Source organism: Triturus cristatus, chromosome 11, assembly GCF_964204655.1.
Source record: "Triturus cristatus chromosome 11, aTriCri1.1, whole genome shotgun sequence".
Lineage (NCBI taxonomy): Eukaryota > Metazoa > Chordata > Amphibia > Caudata > Salamandridae > Triturus > Triturus cristatus.
The window spans coordinates 145,530,818-145,556,305 of NC_140594.1; the positions used below are offsets into that span (position 1 = coordinate 145,530,818).

Here is a 25,488-nt window from a genome sequence, read left to right on the forward strand (position 1 = left end):
AAGAGCAGTCTTAGGCTAAACTCTGAATGGCATGTGAAGCCAGCTGTGATACCATATATAATCCCTTGAATACCAAATGAAAGGACACCACAACAGATATATATATAAAATAAAGTGTATTTATTCTAAGCAAACCCTCAGCACTCTTTATGAGATTAGAGGTAAGTACAACACAGTCTTATTTAAGCATACATTAAGTCACACAGGTAAGTAATACAGTTAGGCCCTAGGGGCCACGCAAACCATATACTAAGTAAGTGGTATAAGAACCACTGTCACGGAAATAGAATAGGCCTAGGCCTAGGGAATCGCTGGGGCTACACTACACTAGCGTTAGTTAGGAAGTGGGAGGCCCACGGGATTCGTGTGCAGAGTGGAAACACTCACGCGTAATGCGTAAAAGTCAATAGCAATAGTACAGTTTAGGAAACGGTAGATTTAGGACACTTCCGGAGTAGCTAGGAAGTTGAGACTTGAAAACTAGACACTAGGATAGTCACTATCCTGATGAGCACCGGAGTACCCAAGTTACCTAGCCCACAGGCTGCGGGTGCATAGGGGTGAAGATGCGTCGTTTTCGTCGTCGACTCCTATGGATGCCTGAAGAAAGATGCTGACAGGCAGTCAGTGAAGAGTGTCCGGTGGATCCCAAGGCAGGGATCAAGAAGAGAAGAAACCTGCAAGCAGAAGGGACAGAGTCAAGGTCACTAGCCAGTGACCACGTGGAACCAGGAAGGAACCAGGCGATGTCGTGAAGACTTGCAGGTGAAGGTGAAGCTTGTCGCTGCAGCCAGGAGGACCAGGAAGCGTCGAGGACGACCAGGACCAGGAGGCGAGCTGTCCCACGAAGGCTCTTGCTGTCGGCGGCGTCGAAGTTGGACTAGGACTCACCAAGCCTTGGCAAGCGGAACCCACGAAGAACGAAGGACTTGCTTCTGGTGCAGACCAGGAAGGTCTGGGGTGCTTCTTCTTTGCAGAGAAGCGGGAGCCAGTCTGGAGGAGCCAAACCAGCGCAGAAGATTTCAGGGTGCGTCGTCACAGAGGCCACTAGCCAGCGGGCAAGCAACCGGACAGACGCGGCAAGCAGGAAAATGCTGAAGGGCCCCACGCAGGACTCGTGGAGTGTGGGGGGCTGATCTTCGGTGCAGATGGTGCTTGGGGTTGGGGCTTCTCAATCCCCGGTGCACAACTTCGAGGGTACCTCAGAAGCTGCGCTGTAAGTTACTAGCCACTTTTTCCAGGTAGCCGGTCCCACGTCGCTCGTCGCCTCCACGGATCTCAGCTCTGCTGCAGATGTGGATGAGGGTCGGAGAAGTCTGGAAGTCAAGGCTCTGGTCGGGCTCTGCAGTCGGTTCCTCGTAGAACGGTCGCAAAGCAAAGGGTAGTCTCTTGATGGTGCCTGTTTGCACAGGGTAGCTACTCCTTGGCTACAAGGGAGATTCTTCAGTCTTCTTCTTTCGTCGAATGTCGAAGGTCCAGAGTTTCTGTTCAAGTTTTGCAGGTTCAGGATAATCTAAAGTCTTGAGGCCCAACTCCCACTCTTATACTAATCTGGGGGGCTGGGATACCTGCTAGGTCACGCCTTATGGGTGGGACCTGGGAGGGGGTGGTTACACCCACTTCCCTTTGTCCAGTTTCGCGCCAGAGCTGGGGCTGGAGTGCCCCAGCGCCGGTTTGAACTGGACTATGCAAGGAACACCTTGTGTGCCCCAGGCATGTCTCATTCCTTTCAGCCCACCCTGCCCCAATACACTAAAGGCTGTCTGGGGAGGTGCTAGCACCTCCCCAAGCAGGAAACCTATTGTCCAGGCCTCCCTGGCTGGGATCACTCCCAGCTGCAGGAGGTCAGACTTGTGTCGTGGCAGCAGCATCCATTTTGTGATGCTGAGGCTTTGGTCAGAGGCTAACAGTTGGAGTATGATTTTAACATGTCTTTCCCTCTAGAAGGGGGGAATAATATTCTCATGTCCAGAAATGGCATGGGGGTATTATTCCCTAGTGTTAGACACCTTACACGACATGTTTTGATAAAGCCAAACCATAGTTACCATAACCGTCTAAGATTATAAGGCACTTTAAGAGTATATGGTAGGCTATATCATAGAACAGCTATAAGGACAAGGTTCCGAAAGCTGCAGACAGGCTCAGCTCATGCTAGAGCACCATCTCACATGTTACCAAGCACTCTGCCTCCAGGATTGTCAAGGCCTGCCATAGGAGTGACTGATAGGTACACATGTGTCTATATGTAAGTTAGGTATAGGAATACTACACCTAAGCAAGGGGTGATTACACGACCTTGCCCCAGCTGAGTGATCAGCCAGTTGTGTCAAAATGGAAGGCCAGGGGTGGCATAATACATGCTGCAGCCCCTGGTAGGCCTAGGGTACACCTATGCCCTGGGTACCTAGGGTACCCTGTACAGGGGCCAATAAGGTGATCCTATCCAAATGGGTTATGCACCTAAAGTACATAGTATTAATTTAGAGAGAGAACGGCAGGGCTGTGGGTCTGATTAGCAGGCCCACAGCCACATCTAAGTCGAAAACCAGTAAAGCAAAAGCAAAAAGTGGGGGTGAACATAGAAAGCAGACCCTACTCTCCTACACAACCCCCCCCAAACTTAGGGACATTAAACTAACCTTGACCAGTTGAGTCTTCATGTTCTAAGTGGAAATATCTGGAGAGTCCATCTGCATTGGCATGGTCAGTCCCAGGTCTATGTTCCACTGTGAAGTCCATCCCCTGTAGGGAAATGGACCACCTAAGAAGTTTGGGATTTTCACCCTTCATCTGATTTAGCCACAAGAGGGGCTTATGGTCTGTCTGAATCTTGAAGTGAGTGCCAAACAAGTATGGCCTCAGCTTCTTCAGGGCCCAAACCACAGCAAAGGCCTCCCTCTCAATAGCTGACCAACGTTTCTCTCTAGGGGTCAGCCTTCTACTTATAAAAGCAATGGGCTGGTCTTGACCATCTACATTCAGTTGTGAAAGAACAGCTCCCACACCTAACTCAGAAGCATCTGTCTGGACAATGAACTCTTTGGAGTAGTCTGGACTTTTCAGAATAGGTGCACTGCACATGGCCTGCTTCAGGTCATCAAATGCTTTTTGACAGCTTACTGTCCACTGAACTTTCTTTGGCATCTTCTTGGAGGTCAAGTCATTAAGTGGTGTCACTATGAACCCATAGTTCTTAACAAACTTTCTGTAGTACCCAGTCAGGCCCAAGAAAGCTCTGACCTGAGTCTGGGTAGTTGGAGGAGCCCAGTCCTTTATGGTCTGGATCTTGCTCTCCAGTGGTTGAACCTGACCCCCACCAACTAGGTGGCCCAGGTATACAACCTTGCTCTGCCCTATCTGGCACTTAGTGGCCTTGATAGTGAGGCCTGCCTTTTGCAGGGCCTCTAAAACATTCCTCAGGTGGACCAGGTGATCCTCCCAGGTGGAGCTAAAGACAGCAATATCATCAAGATAAGCTGCACAATAATCATCCAACCCAGTAAGGACTTGATTCACCAGCCTTTGGAAAGTGGCAGGTGCATTCTTCAAACCAAAGGGCATTACCACAAATTGATAATGTCCTCCTGGGGTCGAGAAAGCAGTTTTGGCCTTTGCACTCTCAGCTAGTCTGATTTGCCAGTAGCCTGCTGTTAGGTCAAATGTGCTCAAAAACTTGGCAGCTGCCAGTCTGTCAATGAGCTCATCTGCCCTAGGTATTGGGTGGGCATCTGTCCTAGTGACAGCATTGAGACCTCTGTAATCCACGCAAAACCTCATCTCTCTCTTACCATCTTGGGTGTGAGGTTTTGGCACAAGGACTACAGGACTAGCCCAAGGGCTCTCTGAAGGTTCAATGACTCCCAGCTCCAACATCTTTTGTACCTCAACTTTTATGCAGTCCCTGACATGGTCAGGTTGCCTGTAGATTTTACTCTTCACAGGCAGACTGTCACCAGTGTCCACCTCATGGGTGCACCAGTTTGTCTGACTTGGGGTCAGAGAGAACATATGTCTGTAGGATTGCAGAACTTGTCTGCAGTCCTGTTGCTGATGGACAGTGAGGCTGTCAGAAAAGACCACACCATCAACTGAGCCATCATCAGGGTTCTGAGTCAACAGGTCTGGGAGAGGGTCACTCTCTTCCTCCTGCCCCTCATCTGTAGCAATGAGTAGCCCCATGTCTGCCCTGTCAACATATGCCTTCAATCTGTTGACATGAAGCACCCTGTGGGGGCTTCTGGGAGTCCCAAGGTCCACCAAGTAGGTGACTTCTCCCTTTTTCTCAACAATAGTGTGGGGTCCAGACCATTTGTCTTGGAGTGCTGCTGGGGCCACTGGCTCCAACACCCACACTTTCTGTCCTGGCTGGTAAACAGTCAGTACAGCCTTTTGGTCATGCCAAGCTTTTTGGAGTTCTTGGCTTGCCTCAAGGTTTTTAGAAGCCTTCTTCATATACTCTGCCATCCTGGAGCGGAGACCAAGTACATAATCCACTATGTCTAGTTTGGGTTGTCTGAGAGGTCTCTCCCATCCTTCCTTCACCAAACACAGGGGTCCTCTTACAGGATGCCCAAACAAAAGCTCAAAAGGGCTGTAGCCAACCCCCTTTTGTGGGACCTCTCTGTAAGCAAACAGAAGGCAGGGTAAAAGGATGTCCCATCTTCGCCTAAGCTTGTCTGGTAATCCTTTTATCATTCCCTTTAGGGTCTTGTTGAATCTCTCAACAAGCCCATTGCACTGTGGGTGATAGGGTGTGGTGAACTTATAGTTAACACCACACTCCTTCCACATTGCAGTCAAGTATCCTGACATAAAGTTGGTACCTCTGTCAGAAATGACCTCCTTTGGAAAGCCCACTCTGGAGAATACTCCCAGCAGGGCCCTTGCCACAACAGGAGCTGTTGTGGTCCTCAGGGGAATTGCTTCTGGGTACCTGGTGGCATGGTCCACTATCACCAGTATGAATCTGTGCCCAGATGCTGTTTGTGGGTCCATCGGTCCTACAATATCTATGCCCACTCTTTCAAAGGGGACCCCCACCACAGGTAGTGGTATGAGGGGGGCCTTTGTGGTGCCACCTGATTTGCCACTGGCTTGGCAGGTGACACAGGAGCGACAAAACTCCTTAGTATCTTCTGACATATGGGGCCAGTGAAAGTGAGGGACAAGCCTGTCCCAAGTCTTGTTCTGGCCTAAATGTCCTGCAAGGGGAATATCATGGGCCAAGGTTAGAAGGAAGCCTCTGAACTTCAGTGGTATGACCAACCTCCTGGATGCACCAGGCTTGGGGTCTCTAGCCTCTGAATACAGTAGCCCTTCATCCCAATACACTCTATGGGTACCTTGAGCATTCCCTGCAGCCTCAGCAGCAGCCAGCTGTCTGAGGGGTTCAAGAGAGGGGCAGTCTAATTGAGCCTGCCTCAGATCTGCCCTTGAAGGTCCCCCTGTCCCAAGAAACTCAACCTGATCAGGTTCAAGTTCTTCTAGGACAGTTCCTTCAGGGCTCTCAGAATCATCCTCCTGGGAGGGCTGATCCACCACCTAAGGCAGGGGGGAAGGCACAGCCTTAACCCTACTGCTCTTTCTCTTGGGTTGTGACTGGTCCATAGTTTCAGGATCCAGCACTTGTTCAGTGTTGCACTTTTTGGCCTGTGACCTGGTCACAGCAAGGACATGTGCATCTATCCCCAGCATTTCTGCACGGGTCCTATACTCCACTTCAGACCAAACTGAAGTTTCAAGATCATTGCCCAGTAAACACTCTACAGGAAGGTCTGAACTAACAACAACTTTCTTGAGGCCAGTTACCCCTCCCCAGGAGAAGTTAACAATAGCCACACTATGGGAGGTAGTGGCATTGCTAGCGTTGGTCACTAGGTAATTCTCACCTAGTATGATCTGTCCAGGGTCCACAAAAGCAGGTGTCACCATTGTGACACTAGCTCCAGTGTCCCTGTAGGCCTGAGCCATTCTTTGGTTGATAAAAGGTGTCTGTCTGTACTTGCCCAGGTTACTGGGGCCTACAGTAGAGGACAAAGCTAAGCCCCCATCACAGATCAGAACAGCCTGAGTAGGTACTCTGACTAGGCCAGAATCCTCCTCAGTTCCCAGGGTTAACCCTACTACACCCTTTTGCTGGGAACCACCACTTACAGCTGAACTAGGGGGTACAGTTGCCTTAGGGGCAATGGTGGCTGGGGGCTTATCCTTTTTGGTGCACTCACTAAACCAATGTGAGTTGGACTTACAATAGTTGCACCATGGTTTCTTTTGGCCATCTTTCTTCTTATCCTTTTTGGAACCACCCTCCCCCTGAGCCTTTTGGGGGCCTGGTGAAGACTTCTGGTCTTTTTGTTTCTGCTCATTACCCTTCTGGTCTGCCTTTTTCTGGTCACCGCCCTGGTTCTGGTTTTTCTGCTTAACTCTAGTCCTGACCCATCTATCTGCCTTCTTTCCCAATTCTTGGGGAGAAGTCAGATCAGAATCAATCAGGTGTTGATGCAATAGCTGGTTTTGACAGTTGTTAAGTATTTGCTCTCTCATGATCAAATTATACAATCCTGTATAGTCCTTAACCTTACTTCCCATTAGCCAGCCTTCCAGAGCCTTAGTGGCACAATCTACAAAGTCAGTCCAGTCCTGAGTCTGTGTCTTCTGGGTATCCCTGAACAACAACCTGTATTGTTCAGTGGTTAGGCCAAACCCATCAATCAGAGCACTCTTCAGGACAGTATAATTATCTGCATCCTCATCACTAACTGTGAGGAGCTTGTCTCTTCCTTTCTCAGAGAAGGAGAGCCACAAGATAGCTGCCCACTGACTTTGGGGTACCTGCTGTACTTTGCAAGCTCTCTCCAAAGCAGTTATCCATTTGTGGATGTCATCCCCACACTTGTAGGGAGGGACAATCTTGCTCAGGTTTCTATTGTCATAGTGCCTGTCTCTATCTCTAGGAATGTTGCTGCCACCAGTGGGTTCTAACCCACTTAACTTTTGTTCTCTAGCCAGAGCAAGCTTCTCTTTGGCAAGGGCAAGTTCTTCCCTCTGAATCCTCAGATTAGCCTCCCTCATTCTGGCTGCATGCTCCTTTCTCTCAGGTGAAGTCATTCCCCTGTGAGAGGAAGCATTAGAGATGCTAGAGACATGGGAGTGGATGGATTCCCTTGAAGGGGATCTGTCCCTCCTGTTTCTCTCTGTAAGCCTACTTGTGGGTCTGTATGGGGGGACCCCATGCAAACTCCCATGTAAACTTAGGTTAGCCTGGCTAAGTCTTCCTACTTGGCCCTGGCTGTCTACCTCTCCATCTGAAGCCCCATCTGACTCCTCTGTGGTGGGTAGACCCTCCTCTGTGCCTAGGGCACCTGCCTGAGATGCCCTATGAGCATCATACTCCTCTAGGAGTTGTCTTAACTGAAGGAGGGGAGGGTTTGCACCCTGTTTTATTCCTCTGGAGGTACACAAGTGTCTCATCTCCTGGAATGTTAAGGTATCATATCTAGAGGGGATCTTTTGCAGACCTGATCCTCCTGAGAGAGCATCTACTTGATCTCCTCTCAGAGACATGATCTAGTGAGGGTGTGGTGTTTGCACCTACCTACACTAGTGGTATCTACTAAACCTCTCTAGTAGTTGTAGTCAGGGTGTGTTACTCCCTTCAACCTACAACTACAAAGTCCAGTAGGACTTAAGTATAATAATCTATGTTATATGTACCTAGACAATATCTGTGTGATCTTTCAATTTAGTATCTCAAGATTACAATGGCATTACAACAGCAAGCTCAGATCCCAACCGCTGCTCACCAATGTGAGAAGTTGGCCTGATGTATGATGTCACTAGTTCTAGTGTACACCTTATATCAGTCCAAATACCCTTATGGTGATTGGTTGTAAAGTCAACCTTATAGACCAGCTATCCTAGTGGTAGCATGGACAAGAGCAGTCTTAGGCTAAACTCTGAATGGCATGTGAAGCCAGCTGTGATACCATATATAATCCCTTGAATACCAAATGAAAGGACACCACAACAGATATATATATAAAATAAAGTGTATTTATTCTAAGCAAACCCTCAGCACTCTTTATGAGATTAGAGGTAAGTACAACACAGTCTTATTTAAGCATACATTAAGTCACACAGGTAAGTAATACAGTTAGGCCCTAGGGGCCACGCAAACCATATACTAAGTAAGTGGTATAAGAACCACTGTCACGGAAATAGAATAGGCCTAGGCCTAGGGAATCGCTGGGGCTACACTACACTAGCGTTAGTTAGGAAGTGGGAGGCCCACGGGATTCGTGTGCAGAGTGGAAACACTCACGCGTAATGCGTAAAAGTCAATAGCAATAGTACAGTTTAGGAAACGGTAGATTTAGGACACTTCCGGAGTAGCTAGGAAGTTGAGACTTGAAAACTAGACACTAGGATAGTCACTATCCTGATGAGCACCGGAGTACCCAAGTTACCTAGCCCACAGGCTGCGGGTGCATAGGGGTGAAGATGCGTCGTTTTCGTCGTCGGCTCCTATGGATGCCTGAAGAAAGATGCTGACAGGCAGTCAGTGAAGAGTGTCCGGTGGATCCCAAGGCAGGGATCAAGAAGAGAAGAAACCTGCAAGCAGAAGGGACAGAGTCAAGGTCACTAGCCAGTGACCACGTGGAACCAGGAAGGAACCAGGCGATGTCGTGAAGACTTGCAGGTGAAGGTGAAGCTTGTCGCTGCAGCCAGGAGGACCAGGAAGCGTCGAGGACGACCAGGACCAGGAGGCGAGCTGTCCCACGAAGGCTCTTGCTGTCGGCGGCGTCGAAGTTGGACTAGGACTCACCAAGCCTTGGCAAGCGGAACCCACGAAGAACGAAGGACTTGCTTCTGGTGCAGACCAGGAAGGTCTGGGGTGCTTCTTCTTTGCAGAGAAGCGGGAGCCAGTCTGGAGGAGCCAAACCAGCGCAGAAGATTTCAGGGTGCGTCGTCACAGAGGCCACTAGCCAGCGGGCAAGCAACCGGACAGACGCGGCAAGCAGGAAAATGCTGAAGGGCCCCACGCAGGACTCGTGGAGTGTGGGGGGCTGATCTTCGGTGCAGATGGTGCTTGGGGTTGGGGCTTCTCAATCCCCGGTGCACAACTTCGAGGGTACCTCAGAAGCTGCGCTGTAAGTTACTAGCCACTTTTTCCAGGTAGCCGGTCCCACGTCGCTCGTCGCCTCCACGGATCTCAGCTCTGCTGCAGATGTGGATGAGGGTCGGAGAAGTCTGGAAGTCAAGGCTCTGGTCGGGCTCTGCAGTCGGTTCCTCGTAGAACGGTCGCAAAGCAAAGGGTAGTCTATTGATGGTGCCTGTTTGCACAGGGTAGCCACTCCTTGGCTACAAGGGAGATTCTTCAGTCTTCTTCTTTCGTCGAATGTCGAAGGTCCAGAGTTTCTGTTCAAGTTTTGCAGGTTCAGGATAATCTAAAGTCTTGAGGCCCAACTCCCACTCTTATACTAATCTGGGGGGCTGGGATACCTGCTAGGTCACGCCTTATGGGTGAGACCTGGGAGGGGGTGGTTACACCCACTTCCCTTTGTCCAGTTTCGCGCCAGAGCTGGGGCTGGAGTGCCCCAGCGCCGGTTTGAACTGGACTATGCAAGGAACACCTTGTGTGTCCCAGGCATGTCTCATTCCTTTCAGCCCACCCTGCCCCAATACACTAAAGGCTGTCTGGGGAGGTGCTAGCACCTCCCCAAGCAGGAAACCTATTGTCCAGGCCTCCCTGGCTGGGATCACTCCCAGCTGCAGGAGGTCAGACTTGTGTCGTGGCAGCAGCATCCATTTTGTGATGCTGAGGCTTTGGTCAGAGGCTAACAGTTGGAGTATGATTTTAACATGTCTTTCCCTCTAGAAGGGGGGAATAATATTCTCATGTCCAGAAATGGCATGGGGGTATTATTCCCTAGTGTTAGACACCTTACACGACATGTTTTGATAAAGCCAAACCATAGTTACCATAACCGTCTAAGATTATAAGGCACTTTAAGAGTATATGGTAGGCTATATCATAGAACAGCTATAAGGACAAGGTTCCGAAAGCTGCAGACAGGCTCAGCTCATGCAAGAGCACCATCTCACATGTTACCAAGCACTCTGCCTCCAGGATTGTCAAGGCCTGCCATAGGAGTGACTGATAGGTACACATGTGTCTATATGTAAGTTAGGTATAGGAATACTACACCTAAGCAAGGGGTGATTACACGACCTTGCCCCAGCTGAGTGATCAGCCAGTTGTGTCAAAATGGAAGGCCAGGGGTGGCATAATACATGCTGCAGCCCCTGGTAGGCCTAGGGTACACCTATGCCCTGGGTACCTAGGGTACCCTGTACAGGGGCCAATAAGGTGATCCTATCCAAATGGGTTATGCACCTAAAGTACATAGTATTAATTTAGAGAGAGAACGGCAGGGCTGTGGGTCTGATTAGCAGGCCCACAGCCACATCTAAGTCGAAAACCAGTAAAGCAAAAGCAAAAAGTGGGGGTGAACATAGAAAGCAGACCCTACTCTCCTACACGTGGTCTTAAAATCGTAGGTTGTTTATGCCATCTTTGTCGATTTTCAACAGAGTTCGATAGAGTGGACAGACCGTCACTCTGGAACAAACTCAGAAATCAAGGAATCCCGGAAACTCTTCTTCATTTAATTATCTCACTAAATTCAGAAACTGGGTGCCAAGTACAAATGGGAAAAGAAAAGGGACCTACTCGCCCAATAGCCACACCAAATGGTCTCAGGCAAGGTTGCCTACTGGCTCTTCTCCTTTTCTCATTATACCTCAGTGACCTCCCGGACAGTTTTTTGCAGGTTGTCAATTTTCCTCTGAAGATTGCATCATCTAACATACACATAATGATGTATGCCAATGACGTGGTAATTCTCGATCGTACCCCATTCGGATTACAAAGGAACTTAGATGTTCTAACAAGATATACAAGAGAGAACTTCTTGGTTCCAAATATAACAAAAACAAAAGTAGTCCCATTCAGAGGGAAAAAACATTACACAAAATTCAACTGGACATTGGGAGGAGAAACCATAGAAGTGGTAAAAGAATATACCTACCTGGAGAGAATATTTACTTAATTAAAACTAAACTCTTCTCACCTGCAGCACTTGAGTCGTAAAGCAGACATTCAAGTGGGGGTGCTTCAACGATTATATTCTTCTTCCGGGAAAAGGCACTTTTTTCCTTACTACAGGTTTATAGCTCTACGATTCCCTCTATTGTATCGTACGCTGTGGATTACATTCCAATTGCATAGTGGTATCAAACACAAACTAAAGAAGGGAAAATCCTACACAAATTGGCTAAGGTCCAACAAGCTGTCCCTGCACAAGCACTGTGTTTGGAATTTTCTTTAGTCAGCTCCTTCGCTAGAGCCATCACTAATATATTAAGATGGGCTTACAATCTTTTACATGCACATCAAGGCACTTTAAGATTTTTACAAAATATACTTTTAGCCAAAATCTGATTATTGCTTTTAAATTATCAAAATGCACAACTGTACTCTTGAAATCATGGACTCCTGCCCAATTGAAGCTTTTCCTGAAACATCTGACGCCGAGGATCAGCTTCAAACTGGACATTTTGCACTGTTCTAAATTGCATCATTATGAACTTCATGCAGAATCAATCAATCAATCAATCAGGGGTTTATATAGCCCGCTACTCACCCGTGAGGGTCTCAAGGCGCTGGGGTGGGAGGGCCGGCTCCTGATCAGTCGAAGAGCCAGGTCTTGCGGTCCTTCCTGAACGTGTGCAGGGCCGGGGAACATCTGATGTTCACAGGGAGCTTGTTCCAGGTTTTGGCTGTGATGTAGGGGAAAGCTCTTACGCCGTTTCTGTTTCTGCGGATGCGGGGGACATCTGCCAGGGCGAGGTCGGCGGAGCGGAGGTTCCTCTTGGGTACGTGGAAGGATACTCTTTCTTTGAGGTATTTGGGTCCGATGTTGTGGAGGGATTTGTAGGCGTGGGTGAGCAGTTTGAAGGTGACCTTCTTTTCGACAGAGAGCCAGTGTAGACCTTGTAGGTGTTGGGTCATGTGACCATGGCGTGGTGTCCCGAGGATGAGTCTGGCTGCGGCGTTCTGGATGGTCTGGAGTCTGTGCAGAAGAGTCTTGTTGATTCCGGCGTAGAGGATGTTGCCGTAGTCCAGTCTGCTGGTGATGAGTGCGTGAGTGACGGTCCTTCTGCAGTAGGGGGGGATCCACTTGAAGGTCTTACGGAGGATTCGGAGGCAGTTGAAACTAGTGGAGGCGACGGCGTTGATCTGGTGGTTCATGGAGAGGGAGGAGTCCAAGATGATGCCGAGGTTCCGAGCATGGTCTGTAGGGGTGGGTGGGCTCCCGAGGGCGGAGGGCCACCAGGTGTTGTCCCAGGCGGAGGAGCAGGGACCGAGGATGAGGACCTCGGTCTTCTCTGAGTTTAGCTTCATACAGCTTTCCTCCTTCAGGCTGCCACGTTCTTCATACCTTCCTTGAAACAGAGTCTGGTCTCTTCGGGATTCTTCGTGAGCGAGAAGATGAGCTGGGTGTCGGCAGCATAGGATACGATGCTGAGCCCATGCTGTCTGACGATGGCGGCGAAGGGGGCCATGTAGATGTTGAAAAGCGTGGGGTTGAGTGATGATCCCCGGGGTACTCCACAGTTGATTTCAGTGGGTTTGGAGAGGAAGGGAGGGAGTTGGATCCTCTGGGTTCTGCTGGAGAGGAAGGATTGGATCCAGTGGAGGGTGGCTCCTTGTATTCCCGCGTCGTGCAGTCTGGCTGCGAGAGTGTGATGAAAAACGGTGTTGAAGGCTGCAGAGAGGTCTAGCCGCGGTGTGTCCCTGGTCGAGTAGCAAGCGGATGTCGTCAGTGGCGGTGAGGAGGTGTGGTTGCTAAGGAATCCTGACTGAGAGGCGTCCATGATGGAGTTTTCTTCTATGAAGGGGGTAAGCTGGGTGTTTACGAGTCTCCTGGTGAATTTAGCCACAAACAGGTTCAACAATATACTCGTTTTTCCTTAGGGCATGGAATCCGGCGTTGTATAATTTTATTGCGGCTTGGGATACTCCCTTTTAATTCATTGACTTTCAAATGGACTCAAAGAAAAGGCTGCCAGTTTTTGCAATCTTTGCAGTGGAGGAGTGCAAGACCTGAAGCACGTATTGTCGGTGTGCCCGAACTCGAAATTAGTTAAGGCTAGAAGGCGCTACTTAAAAACAATCCAATTTAGATATAACAGCGTATCTGTGCAGAGGTTAATCTCGCTTTTTAAATCTCCCCCAGATGTACTTGGGTGTTATACCTAGTTTACATTTTTAAAAACCTTTTTAAATCTGTATTGAATGTTTTTACGTATATCGTTATAACAAATGTTTTGTTTGAAATTTGTTGTTCTCAGCAGAGAACTAAATCAAATAAATTAAACTTAAAACTTGAGTTCATTGTACCATAGTACATAGTTTTTAACTTTTAAGTATTATGAATGTTTTTTGTTTTTTTCGCACTTTATAAGACAGTCGGTTACTAATAATTAGCTATATATGCCTAATAATACGCCCAGGACAGTAAAAGGTGTTTAAAAAACATTTACGTGAAAAGCCCACTGGGGCAATACTATGGTAAAATGAAATCAAGTATGTATCAAGCTCTGCAGTAGATGTACGTAATATTTGTACTAGTGTGTCGTCACGCATATTCACTGAGTAGTTCTCACGTGACACGTAACAGAAGGTGTTTAAAAATGGTTGAAAACTTTATTGGTTTGTTGGTGAGCAAGGCGAAACTCGTCTGATTGTAGCCGACAAATGAATCTAATTTTGTGGCTTGAGACAAGGCGTCCGCATCCTTTGTGGTATGAAGGAATCGAGTAATTTTGACTTGACCGAGCTTGGGAGGTCCACTTCGGCGACGTGCCCGCTGTTTTGGTGCAGCGACGGGACTTCACGAGCAGTGTGTGAGTATATATATATATATATATATATATATATATATATATATATATATATATATATATATATATATATATATATATATATATATATATACCAATACCGTAGAGACGATTGAAGATGGCAATGGAAATGCCTCAGCTCCAAAGACCACACGGACCTTCAGTTGAGTGCTGCTTTTATTTTACTGGCAGTGTCGTCTTGACGTTTCGGCTCCCATGAGCCTTGTTCACATGACAACGTGAATGTATAAAATGACCCAATAAATAGTAATGGTAAAAGTTCAAAGTTCAGCCTGACATCATGTGATTATAATGACCATAGACATAAACAAATTACTTCAGTATGATCTCAGCGCTGACTGTGCAAAATAAGCAAAAACTGGTTTAAATGCAACCAACATAATGAAGCATTCCAAATTGTTGTTATACATAAAAATGTGCAAAGTACATTATTAAAATACTGAACAACAATATATATAAATATATAAATATATAAATAAACAAGTCAGTTTAAAATCCAAATCTGCATTTTTACATATAAAATAATGTAAAAAACTAAATAGCTTAAATGCCATGGCATCAATGGATTGTGCATGCTAAAGGGACATGAGCTCCAACCACATTGATTTAGATGATATTGCTCTGTCCCCTATGAAAAAACTAATACGTTGGCTTGATTTACCTCAACAAATTAGCACTTGTAAAGATTTATACTATCGGCTTGAATGCCAATGGCTAATATCAGCCAGATAGTGAGGGATAAACATATATTACTAAACATCAATTAAAAGCATGTATTGTAAACATAAACAAGTTATCTAATAATTTATATACATTTTTATGATTTGTATTGCTTGTAGCTAACAGTCATCAATATAGATCCTGAAATCATACTCTATACTTTAAGAAATGATACAAAAATCATAAAGAAATTACCATCACTGCAGAAAAGTACCCAATACATAAAAAACACCTGATGTGGAAAGGGGAGAAGTGCTGGAAGTGAATGGGGAAATGCAAAAGTGACTTATACGCTGTGCCTAAATAAGTATTAAATATTAACGTACTCAAAGATTTTTTTGGTATATTGTAATTATATCAGTTTCATCACTGGAGTGATAGTATATGAGTATATATATATATTCAGGAAATCTTCTGCGAGAGGCCCTGCTTTCACCACTTCATCACCAGGACCAACAGAAGGACGGCACACAGGAATCCTTTATACCTTTATAGAAGCGATATATTTGGCTTCAAATGCTCCCATAAGTTATAAAGTAATTAACCAGCAAAGTGCAAGGTGCATGTTAACCCACAGATCACACCTACGCGATTCGGCCGTAGCCTACTACTGGGTCATATATATATATATTAACTGCTTCAGCGTCCCCAGACGTGGGCGGGACTATTCAGCGCTTATGACTATGAATGGAAATCCCCTGCGAGAGAAAGAAAATTCTTTATGTGGCTATAGTAGAGCTTCTTTTTAGTATAAGCTTCCTGGCTAAGAGGGAGTGGCCGAGCAAGATGGCCGGCTAGACGTACCACGTGGATCTCCTGACTCGGCTGAATAATCCTAACTAATATCCTGTACGCTTGGTATGGCTAAGCGTACTGCACTCAAAGGGTGTCGTAACATGTATGCTGACCAGTGAGACCGAAGATCCTGCAAGCCAACGACAAATCCGCGGCCTGAATGTGAGGAGAGGGCCGGGTGCTCAAGTTGGGTCCTGGCTGTTGATAAGGCCTCCCGAATCGCTGTATAGAGGCTCCCAGGTGGGACGATTTAATGAGTAAGGTGCGGGCCACACCCGATCACTTATCCTGTGCGGCGGAGTCAGTGAATCAGCGGTTTTTGAGACCCCTGGGGCTATGAAGACACCGTTCAGAGAGTTGAGCCGGAGAAGGTGGCCTGGTGAAGGGGACGACCTCTCCCACTGCCGAACTGACACCTTTCCAAGGGGGCCGCCTGTTTCTACCCGCCTGAGCCCGGCGCAGTCCACGGAATGGAAGATACACAGAGCTGTGGCCAGCGGTAGAGTGGGACCGAGGCCGCAGCACAATTGGTGAGGAGGAATACTTATGCAGGGTTGTTGTCCCGACAGGAGGGAGAGCCTGCTCTTGGGAACGGAGGGTCTGATTGCTGTTGGTGCTGGAGCCATTGAATCCCCACAGACGGCAGGACCGTGGAGTGCCCACTCAATAATCATGAGTGGGGTGGTACCCCCGAATAGGCCTCGCTCCCAGACAATGGACGAGAGGTACTGCTTCGGCCCGGGGTTCCCCTCCTATAATGAAGAGGGTCCTCCTGAAGACAAACTTTTTAGGCAAGTTGAATACATGGAGAAGCCTAGGGACCCTGAAACAGACCAAATCATCAATGGGAAATTGCTGGGTGCCCCCCCATAGCAGAATTGGCCTGGTGCGCCGCGTGACCTTTGCCTTTAGTTCGCTGTGTTACAATTGGCCAATATGGTGAAAGATTAACCAGCGAGAGGAGCCCTGGCCAATGAAATAGTTCAGTACACGAGGGAGTCAAAGACCCCCCGCTCCAGGAACTTGCAGAACAGTCATAGGGCTGAAATCCTAGAAGCCATCAAAGGATCCCGAATTGTGCTGCAAACAAAAATGGATTAGATGGCCATGGACATTAACGACCTGTGCCTAGACCTCAGGAGAGTAGTGGAGAGGATCAATACCATGGAGGGAGAAGTAGCAACACTTCGTACAACAGTGAAAGAACTACAAACAACAGTAATGGATCCTAAACAAAGTGCAGCCCATGTAGAGGAGCACCAGGAAGTTGTGGAAGGTCGCTCAAGGTGGATTAATCTACGTTTTTGGGCTTTCCGGAGTGCGCAGATAACCCCTTTACGGAACTGTTTCTAGAGGAGTGGATTCCAGCAGCAAACCCTGAAATAAGACACTCTCAACTCTTCACAATAGAAAGGGCTCACGTAACCCTCGGACCAGAACCACGTTCAGAGGCACCTCCAAGAGCAATTATAGCTCGGCTGTTTAACCACTGGAACAGAGTAATTATCCTTCAATATGTTAGGTCGCATGGCCCCCTGATATTTGAAGGCACTTACCCATTAAGCGGAGGATGAGAGACCACACTAATAAATACAGCCTTTTTCTTTGCCATCGCTTGCGTGTCCAACATGCAGGCAGAGCCCATTTCTTTGAGACACCACAAGAGGCAGCAGACTGTATGGACTCCATGGGCCTGAGCTTAGGAAAACTCTTCAAGGAATGGTGGGGACAAAGACACAGAAACAACCAACGACAAGATAGTCAAAGAGTAATGACGCCTCAGCGATGGGAAGCTCTCCCGCCAGAGACGTCGCAGCAGATTCTTGTGACAGAGGACAGAACACTGAGGATGGAGAATCTTTCCCTGGACACTCAAAACTCTTTTACTCCATTAAGTCAACTGCCAGACTCTGCTGATCAGAAGATGCCACGAGGTTGAGATCCTACATGGGAGATACTAAGGTTGAGTGATCCGGAACTGTGGGGGAGGGCTGCTAACAGACATGAAGGGGCCTGAACAGTGAGTTATGCTTTAGATGAGTGAGGGCCATTATGGGTCCCAATAATATTGATGTTAATTATGGAACAGACACCCTGAAACGGGATGAATTGACAGGTGATACTTAAACCGAGTAAGAGCAATCCGGGGCCCAGACCTCTGTAACTCGCTGAGCGCCTAGTTGAGCTCGCAGCGAACGGGACTCGGGCTCCTGGTTGTAACAACACACTTCACTAGAAGTACTGTGCTGAGTTATATTTAGATTACACGAAGGGACGTTGAGGTGGGGTCGTGACAGTTGGGTAATCCAAGTGGGTTTAGGAGGCCCTGCCAGTGGATGGGGTGAAGTTGGGGATAAGTTCTTCCAGGTTTTGGAGACCAAAGTTTTAAACAGCTGATGAAGCCATTATTTACTTTGAACATGTTTCTGATACTGTGTTCTATTCTATGGTTGAAAGGTGAGCTTCCTGATAGAGTTATACCGAAGGCACTGATATTGTCTAGAGTCAATAAGTAAAATCTAAGAGGTTCCAGTAAGCAATATGCCAGGGGAGGATAAAGTAACGCCTTATAAGTTCATAACATGGAATGTGAGGGGCCTAAACAACCTAACTAAACGTAATCGCATAATCACCTATCTTAAACGCTATGGGGTAGCGATTGCCTTCTTACACAAGACGTATTTGTGGGGAGACAGTCTTAAGTCCCTAATGTGATGATGGAGAGGTAAAATCTTTGCCACATCCTGCTCAGGATGTGCAAGGGGATCTTTAATTTGGATAGCCCCAGAAATCCTATTCCAGACCCTTAAAGTAGGTAGAGATACAGAGGGCAGATTCATAATCCTAGAAGGGACACTAGAAGCACATCATCTGTTCCTTATTAATATTTATGCCCTAAATACAGACAATCGGGACTTCCTGGGATCAGTGCTTCAGGCCACACAGATAGCCCCAAACACCGAGTTTGTTCTGGCTGGGGACTTCAATTGTCCATTCAGTGGCGAGATGGATAGGTCACCCCCTGGATGGGAATTAAACCTGGGTAACTGCAGAGTTCCAACAAGTGCAACCAAACTTGGGCCTGATTGATATATGGCGCCATCACCACCCACATACCTGTACATACTTCTGTTACACCCCAGCCACTTACAGTCATTTGAAATGATGGTGGCACACGGGATAGGAGACATGCAGTACCTGGCCCGGTACATCTCCGATCAAGCCGCACTGCTGTTGTCCTATTCGCTCGATAGGTGACTTCCCAGGGTTCCCTTGTGGCGATTGAACACTGGACTCAATATTCAAAAGCACTCTACACACATATCTAACTCACTACTTCATGGAAAACTGAGGGAAGGCAGATACCAGAGCAATAGAATGGGATGCGATGAAGGTAGTTATAAGAGGGGTTTGCCTATCAACTATGGTAGGGGTCCGCCGCACCCTTGAAACAGACTTAGCCAAACATGAAAAAGTCCTAGAGGAAATAGAAAAGGATTTACCTACAGCCACCTCAAACAGAGTAACCTGGGATCGACAAAAACGTAAATTAGGTGAGCTATAGGACCACTTAAAAAACATATGACAAGAAAAAAGGGAGACAACGCTGGTAAGCAGAAGGAGATACAGCGGATACAATGTTGGCATGCCTGATTAGAGTAGAGTCAGCCCCGCAGCCAATCCTAGCTGTCAGTGATCATGAAGGCCAAATTGGTTGGGACATATCAACTATCGCTATCAACTCTGTCTATGAGGCTCATCTACGTAAAGTATTCGCAAAGCAGCAAAAGACAACCAGGGTGGGAGACAGAATGACATAACTAGATCACCTCTTTTTACCGACTATCTCGGAGGATGACCAATTATCAATGGGAGCCCCAATAAGTAAGCAAGAGCTTCAAGAAGTATTACAATTGATGGCCACAGCAAAGACACCAGGTGGAGATGGCTTCCTATTCGAATTCTATAAAACCTCCCCAAACGTCTTAATATATAGACTAGTCCAGGTGTTTGCTGAAGCATACAAACGATAAGACCTACCACACTCAATGTCCGAAGCCCTGATAGCTGTGATACTGGAGCCGGGAAAAGATTCTCTTGAACCGAGGTTGTATCGTACAATATCAATGTTGAATGTAGATCCTAATCTCCTCAGCCATGTGCTTGTGGCACACCTCCTCCTCCACCTTCCACAACTGATCCATGTGGATCAGTCTGGATTTATTCCCCATAGAAACACCCAACTTAATCTGAGACAACTGGTTAGCGTTATCAATGTCCCGGCAATTCAGGACGGAGACTTTGCGCTTGGTTTCTTAGATATTGAGCAAGCCTTTGACTCCCTTAACTGTATTAACCAAAGCAGGATTGGGAACCCCATACATAAATTAGATCAAGCTGTTAGACACGACCCAGAGGGTGAGGGTCCGTACTGGATGATATATCTCAGAAGCAATAATCCTACAATGGGGAACAAGGCAGGGATGCCCCCAGTCACCATTACTCTTTGTCATGGCAATTGAACCCCTGGCATGTAAACTTCGGCAGACTCTCCAGGGTTGGGAATTCTTGTGAGCAGTACAGAACATATATGTTATATGCAGATGATGCCATGGTCTACCTCCGGCAACCAGAAGAATCGGTTTTGATCCTTCTGGGGTTCATGCGGTAATTCTGGGAGATCCCGGGACTCTTGGTAAATGCCCAAAAATCAAAGTTGTTCCCGCTGGGCCTACTAGCTAACCATCAGGTGGAAGCGCTGCCAGATCTAGGTCTCCGGTTTGAGACGGACAGTGTTAAATATTTGGGCATTAATATTGCCTGTCACGAAAAGCAAATCTTTGATCTTAATATGGGGAGGGTCATTGCTGGGTTAAAATCATGTATACAATTTTTGAACTCCCTCCAATTATCTCTAATGGGGAAAATAGTACTTCTTAAAATGGTGGTGCTCCCATACTGTCTATACGTAATGCAGGACACCTTCTATGAGCTCCCGAGAACAGTGTTTGTTGAGCTCGACAAATTGATTATGACACTTCTTTGGCAGGGTAAGAGATATAGAGTGAGCCTAGCTACCTTGAAGCAGGAGAGGGAGAAAAGAGGCATGGAAGTTCCGGATTTTTTATTATATGACTTTGCAGCACAATTACAATATGCGTTTCATTGGTTGGACGGAGAACCAAACTAGGAACGAAACTTGTTGGAAGGAACCCATCTCGGATACTAACTAGGAGAGCTGCTAACGAAAGGTGCTAGGACTCCTCCGACACTCCCCCATGTGATCCGACACATGGGGAAAGTATGGGAAGAGAGTGGTCAGGCGCATAATTAGAAGAGCTCCTACCATATGGATATATGGTTGCTGGTACCCTTTGCACAAATCTCACGCACAATGACTATAGATAAATGGCAGGAGGGTGGCTGCTTAATGTTGTCCGATTTATACCCTGAAAACCGATTCATCTCTATGCAAGAGCGCCAAGAATCAATCAACCTGGGTAAAGGCAAATTCCTACATTGCGCAAAGATTGCGGCAACAGCAAGACAATTATGACCCACCTTTCCGGAGGCCCCAGAGTGCACCCACATGCTGGTTACATCGCTAGAGATGGTCGGGGGGTCGTAAATGAGTACCTCATTTATACCATGCATTACGATCTGACAAACAGCTGCAAATCCTCCCAATAGAGAATGCCTGGCAGCGCCATGTTAAAGATCCAATTTCTCAGGGGGATTGGCTCAAAATACATGCAGGGGTTAAAAGAGTGTTGGTGAGTGCCCGCTGTATATTGATACAATGTAATTATATACACATGTCCTATCTATCCCCCAAACGTCTACATGACATATACCCCACTAGAGACCCACAATGCCAGAGTTGTCATTCAGTACCGGCAGACTTTTTGCATATGACCTGGCACTGCCCCTTAGTACATAATTTTTGGACAGAGATTATAGGTCAGCTGCAAGAGACCAAGGGTTGGAAGATCCCACAAATGGTGGGGGTGTGCCTACTAGGCCTTCTCCCTAAGAATCCCAAGAAAAAGCTCAGTAGGCAATATGCTAGATTAGGCCTCCTTATAGCAAAAAGGCAACTTGCAATTCATTGGATAAGTCTTCAGGCTCCGGCGAGGGAGGCTTGGGAGATGGATAAGATAGAGTGGGCAGGAGCTGAGGAGGTGCATATAATGCGGACGGGATGGGACCCCAAGGCACAGGAAACATTAGCAGTATGGGGGGAAATGACTCGGAGCCTAATCACATTCTCAGAGAGGAGCCTCGCCTGAGGGATCCGGGGGAATACATAATGACCAGGGTAGAGAAGGGAGACACCCCCACGGTTAGATGGGTATGGATCAGTGGGGAGTGGCAATGAACATAACAACTCTGTGAGGGAAATGATCTGTTATGAAAGAAAATTGAAAGTTACCTATCAGGGAAGCTCGAGGGGGGTGGAGGGTATTTTACGGGTTTCAGTGTTGCTATACCGTATGGTCATGATGACCACGATGGATTAAAGGGGGGGGGAGACTTGCTTGCAGGTCAAGGACCTTTTGTACTTTTGGTTCTGATACTTCTGATGTATGTAACTAAATGACCTGTATATGGAATGTCTCTCTAATTTAATTAAACTTGAAACTAAAGATTCAAATAAAAGCTTCCTAGACAAGCTGGCAGCACCCACAGATTGTGTTTTCTTATTGTAACACAGAGGAATTTTAAATTATTGAAAGGTTTTTGTCTTATGTAGATTGAATGTTTGTGTGAGCATATACTATTCTGTAAAAAGGAGAGGAGAGTGGGCACCTTTAGAGGGTGGCTCAAAGATTAGTTGTCTTCAGGAAGTGAAGACTGAGTAAAAAAAACACAAGAAGGTTAAGAGCAATTTTCTTTCAAAGTACAAGCTGAGTTTAGGGCATGTTCTCTCTTGTGCAACAAAAATTACATGAGATAGCTGATAAGTTTTCAATTTCAGTGCCACATATTCTCCAAGAATACACAATAAGTGACTGATCGGTTCTACAGCTGGCAAAGCATTATAGTTATATCTTTAGAAAAAATATATACCTTGGTGGTTTCAACACAACTTTTGATACACTGAACAAACATTTTGTAGATTTCATTGGAATTTGGGTGAAGAATGACCTCCGGTGCTGATAAAATAGTTTCTACTTGGAAGAGTGGAGCATTACCGATTACTGCAGCATTAAAGGCCTGAAAATTCCTATGGAAAAAATAGAACAGATTAACATTGATAACCATATTTTGTCTACATAGTCTGTTTTTAGTGACATATTACAGAAAAACAAACTAATTTAATTAGGAACAAGGCCCTCACAATTCAATAGTAGATTAACATTCTAAGTGTCGGTGATTAATTTGCACCTAGGTTCTGTAGCCGGAGATCCTAAAATCGAACAACGTTTTTCAGCATTAGTGACATGGTAATATAATTCTAGTACAGCCCTCTCCCACTGTTCAAATCTGTGTTTACCCTCTAAGACTCAAGCCAATTCCGTGGTGCTTCCAATCTCATGTCTAGACTTATTCTTCCTTTTTTTAATGAGTGCAATATTTCTTAATTTGTCCTATGTCTCCTTTCATTACAGGATATGCTAAAAAGTAAGAACATATATTTAAGTATATAACATTTTGGAATGCTTTGTACCCAGAATATCAGAATATCATATACAGAAACATAGCCTGACATACATATGGTGTCCTAAAGAACAAGTTACTTACCTTCGGTAACAATATATCTGTAAGAAACATTAGTTAGTTAGATTCCTCACCTTAGACTATCCCTAGGCGTCAGGCTGTATCCAGAAAGATTTTTCGTCAGCAATACCCTTGCGCATCGCTAGGCGTCGTCTGCGGCTCCGCGTCCGTCGTCGGCGTCGTGATCGCCGGGATGACGTCGTCGGAGTACTTAGACGCCGCCCTCGCGCGCTGACGTCAGTTCTTGTACATAGCTTTCCGCGCCAGGAACGCAGAGCCATGCAAGAGACCGACACTGATGCCAAAAATCTAGGGCCCTGAAAGGGATGACCTCAACCCTAGATATCGGTTCGCAGAACGGGGAAGATGGGTGGGGCAGTGAGGAATCTAACTAACTAATGTTTCTTACAGATATATCGTTACCGAAGGTAAGTAACTTGTTCTTTAGGACACCATATGTATGTCGTTAGTTAGATTCCTCACCTTAGAATAGATACCCCAGCAATACCAACCCCGGTGGTGGGTCTGCAAACCAAGATCACACCAGAAAGTCCTGGAGAACAGAACAGCCAAAGAAGCTGTCTCTCCGGACTTGGCTGTCCAGGCAATAGAGTTTGGCAAACGTGTGCAGCGAGGCCCACGTTGCTGCCTGACAAATGTCCTGCAAGGGGACTCCCCGGCCCAGGGCAGTGGTCGCTGCTGTGGCCCGAGTGGAATGGGCCCTCAGCCCTACAGGAGGTTCCTTTTAGCTAAGGAATAACAGGCCTTGATACACAAAACGACCTACCGAGAGATGGTTCGCTTGTGCACGGCCCACCCCTTCTTAGAGCCCATGTAGCCAACAAAGAGTTGGTCATCTACCCGGAACTTTTTGGTGCGGTACAGATAAAAGCACCCGTTTTGGGTCCAGACTGTGGAGCCTCTCTTCCTCTTTCGAGGGATGCGGAGGCGGAAAGAAGGTGGGCAGTGTAACAGACTGGCCGATGTGAAAGGCAGTTACCACCTTAGGGAGAAAGGAAGGACGAGTCCTGAGAACAACTTTGTCCGGATGGACAGAAAGGAAAGGAGGCTTAGAAGAGAGAAACTGGAGCTCACTCACCCTTCTAGCAGAGGTGATGGCAAACAGAAAAGCAGTCTTAAGAGTCAGAAGACGAAGGGGACAATTATGAAGTGGCTCAAAGGGAGCGCACATCAGATAGGTCAATACTAGATTTCAATCCCACTGAGGCATTACGAAAGGGACAGGAGGAAACATGTGAGTAATGCCCTTAAAGAATCGAGAAACAACAGGGGATTTAAAAAGAGAAGGCTGATCAGGAAGCCGTAAGAAAGCAGAAATAGCCGAAAGGTATCCCTTGAGGGTGCCCAGAGCAGAGCCCTGCTGGGCCAGGGAAAGAAGGAAGAGGAGAACCTCAGAAAGAGGGGCAGAAAGGGGATCCACAGCCTTTGCTGTGCACCATGCCACAAATTTGTTCCACCTGCAGGCGTATACTGATTTTGTGGAGTGACGCCTGGCTGCCAGAATAACATTACCGACTTCAGGAGGCAAGTCAAATGGCATCAACTGCCGCCGCTCAATCTCCACGCATGGAGGTGGAGGCTGGACAGGTTCGGGTGGAGGACCGTCCCCTGCTGCTGCGACAGAAGGTCCTCCTGAAGAGGCAGTCGAATCGGGGGATCGATTGATAGACAGAGTAGCTCGGGATACCAGTATATTCGTGCCCAATCCGGAGCCACAAGGATGACTAGGGCCCGGTCGCACCTGATCTTCTTCAGCACTCAGAAGTGGTATAGGCGGAAAGGCGTACAACAGACCGCAACTCCACTCGCAACGAAAGGCGTCCCCGAGCGAGTGCCGCCTTGGAAACTCCAACGCGCAGAACTGCTGACATTGCGCGTTCTCTTCGGTGGCGAATAGATCTAACCAAGGCTCTCTCCACTGCCGAAAGAGGCCTTGCGCCACGTCCGAGTTCAGACGCCATTCGTGATCCATCATGCACCAGCAGCTGAGTTCGTCCGCCCTGGCATTCAGAGAGCCCGCCAGGTGTTGAACCACCAGGGTGATGCCCTGATGTTCCAGCCATGTCCAGAGGCGCAGAGCCTCCTGACAAAGGGTCCACGACCCCACCCCGCCCTGTTTGTTGCAATACCACATGGCGGTGGTGTTGTCCGTGAACACCTGCACTACACTTCCCCGAACAGAGGGAAGGAATGTATTGTATTTCAAGCAGGCTCAAACGAGGAGTACTTATGAATATA

At 47.1% G+C, this 25,488-nt stretch overlaps 1 protein-coding gene across 1 annotated transcript in view; it reads right to left on the minus strand.

Moving 5' to 3' along the window:
* Window positions 1-25,488, minus strand: part of DNAH10 (dynein axonemal heavy chain 10) — a 1,995,301-nt gene that overhangs the window by 1,330,609 nt on the left and 639,204 nt on the right. The window contains exon 19 of the mRNA XM_085636177.1: window positions 22,579-22,735. Coding sequence (XP_085492303.1) covers window positions 22,579-22,735 — 157 coding nt within the window. The remainder of the gene's footprint in view (window positions 1-22,578; window positions 22,736-25,488) is intronic.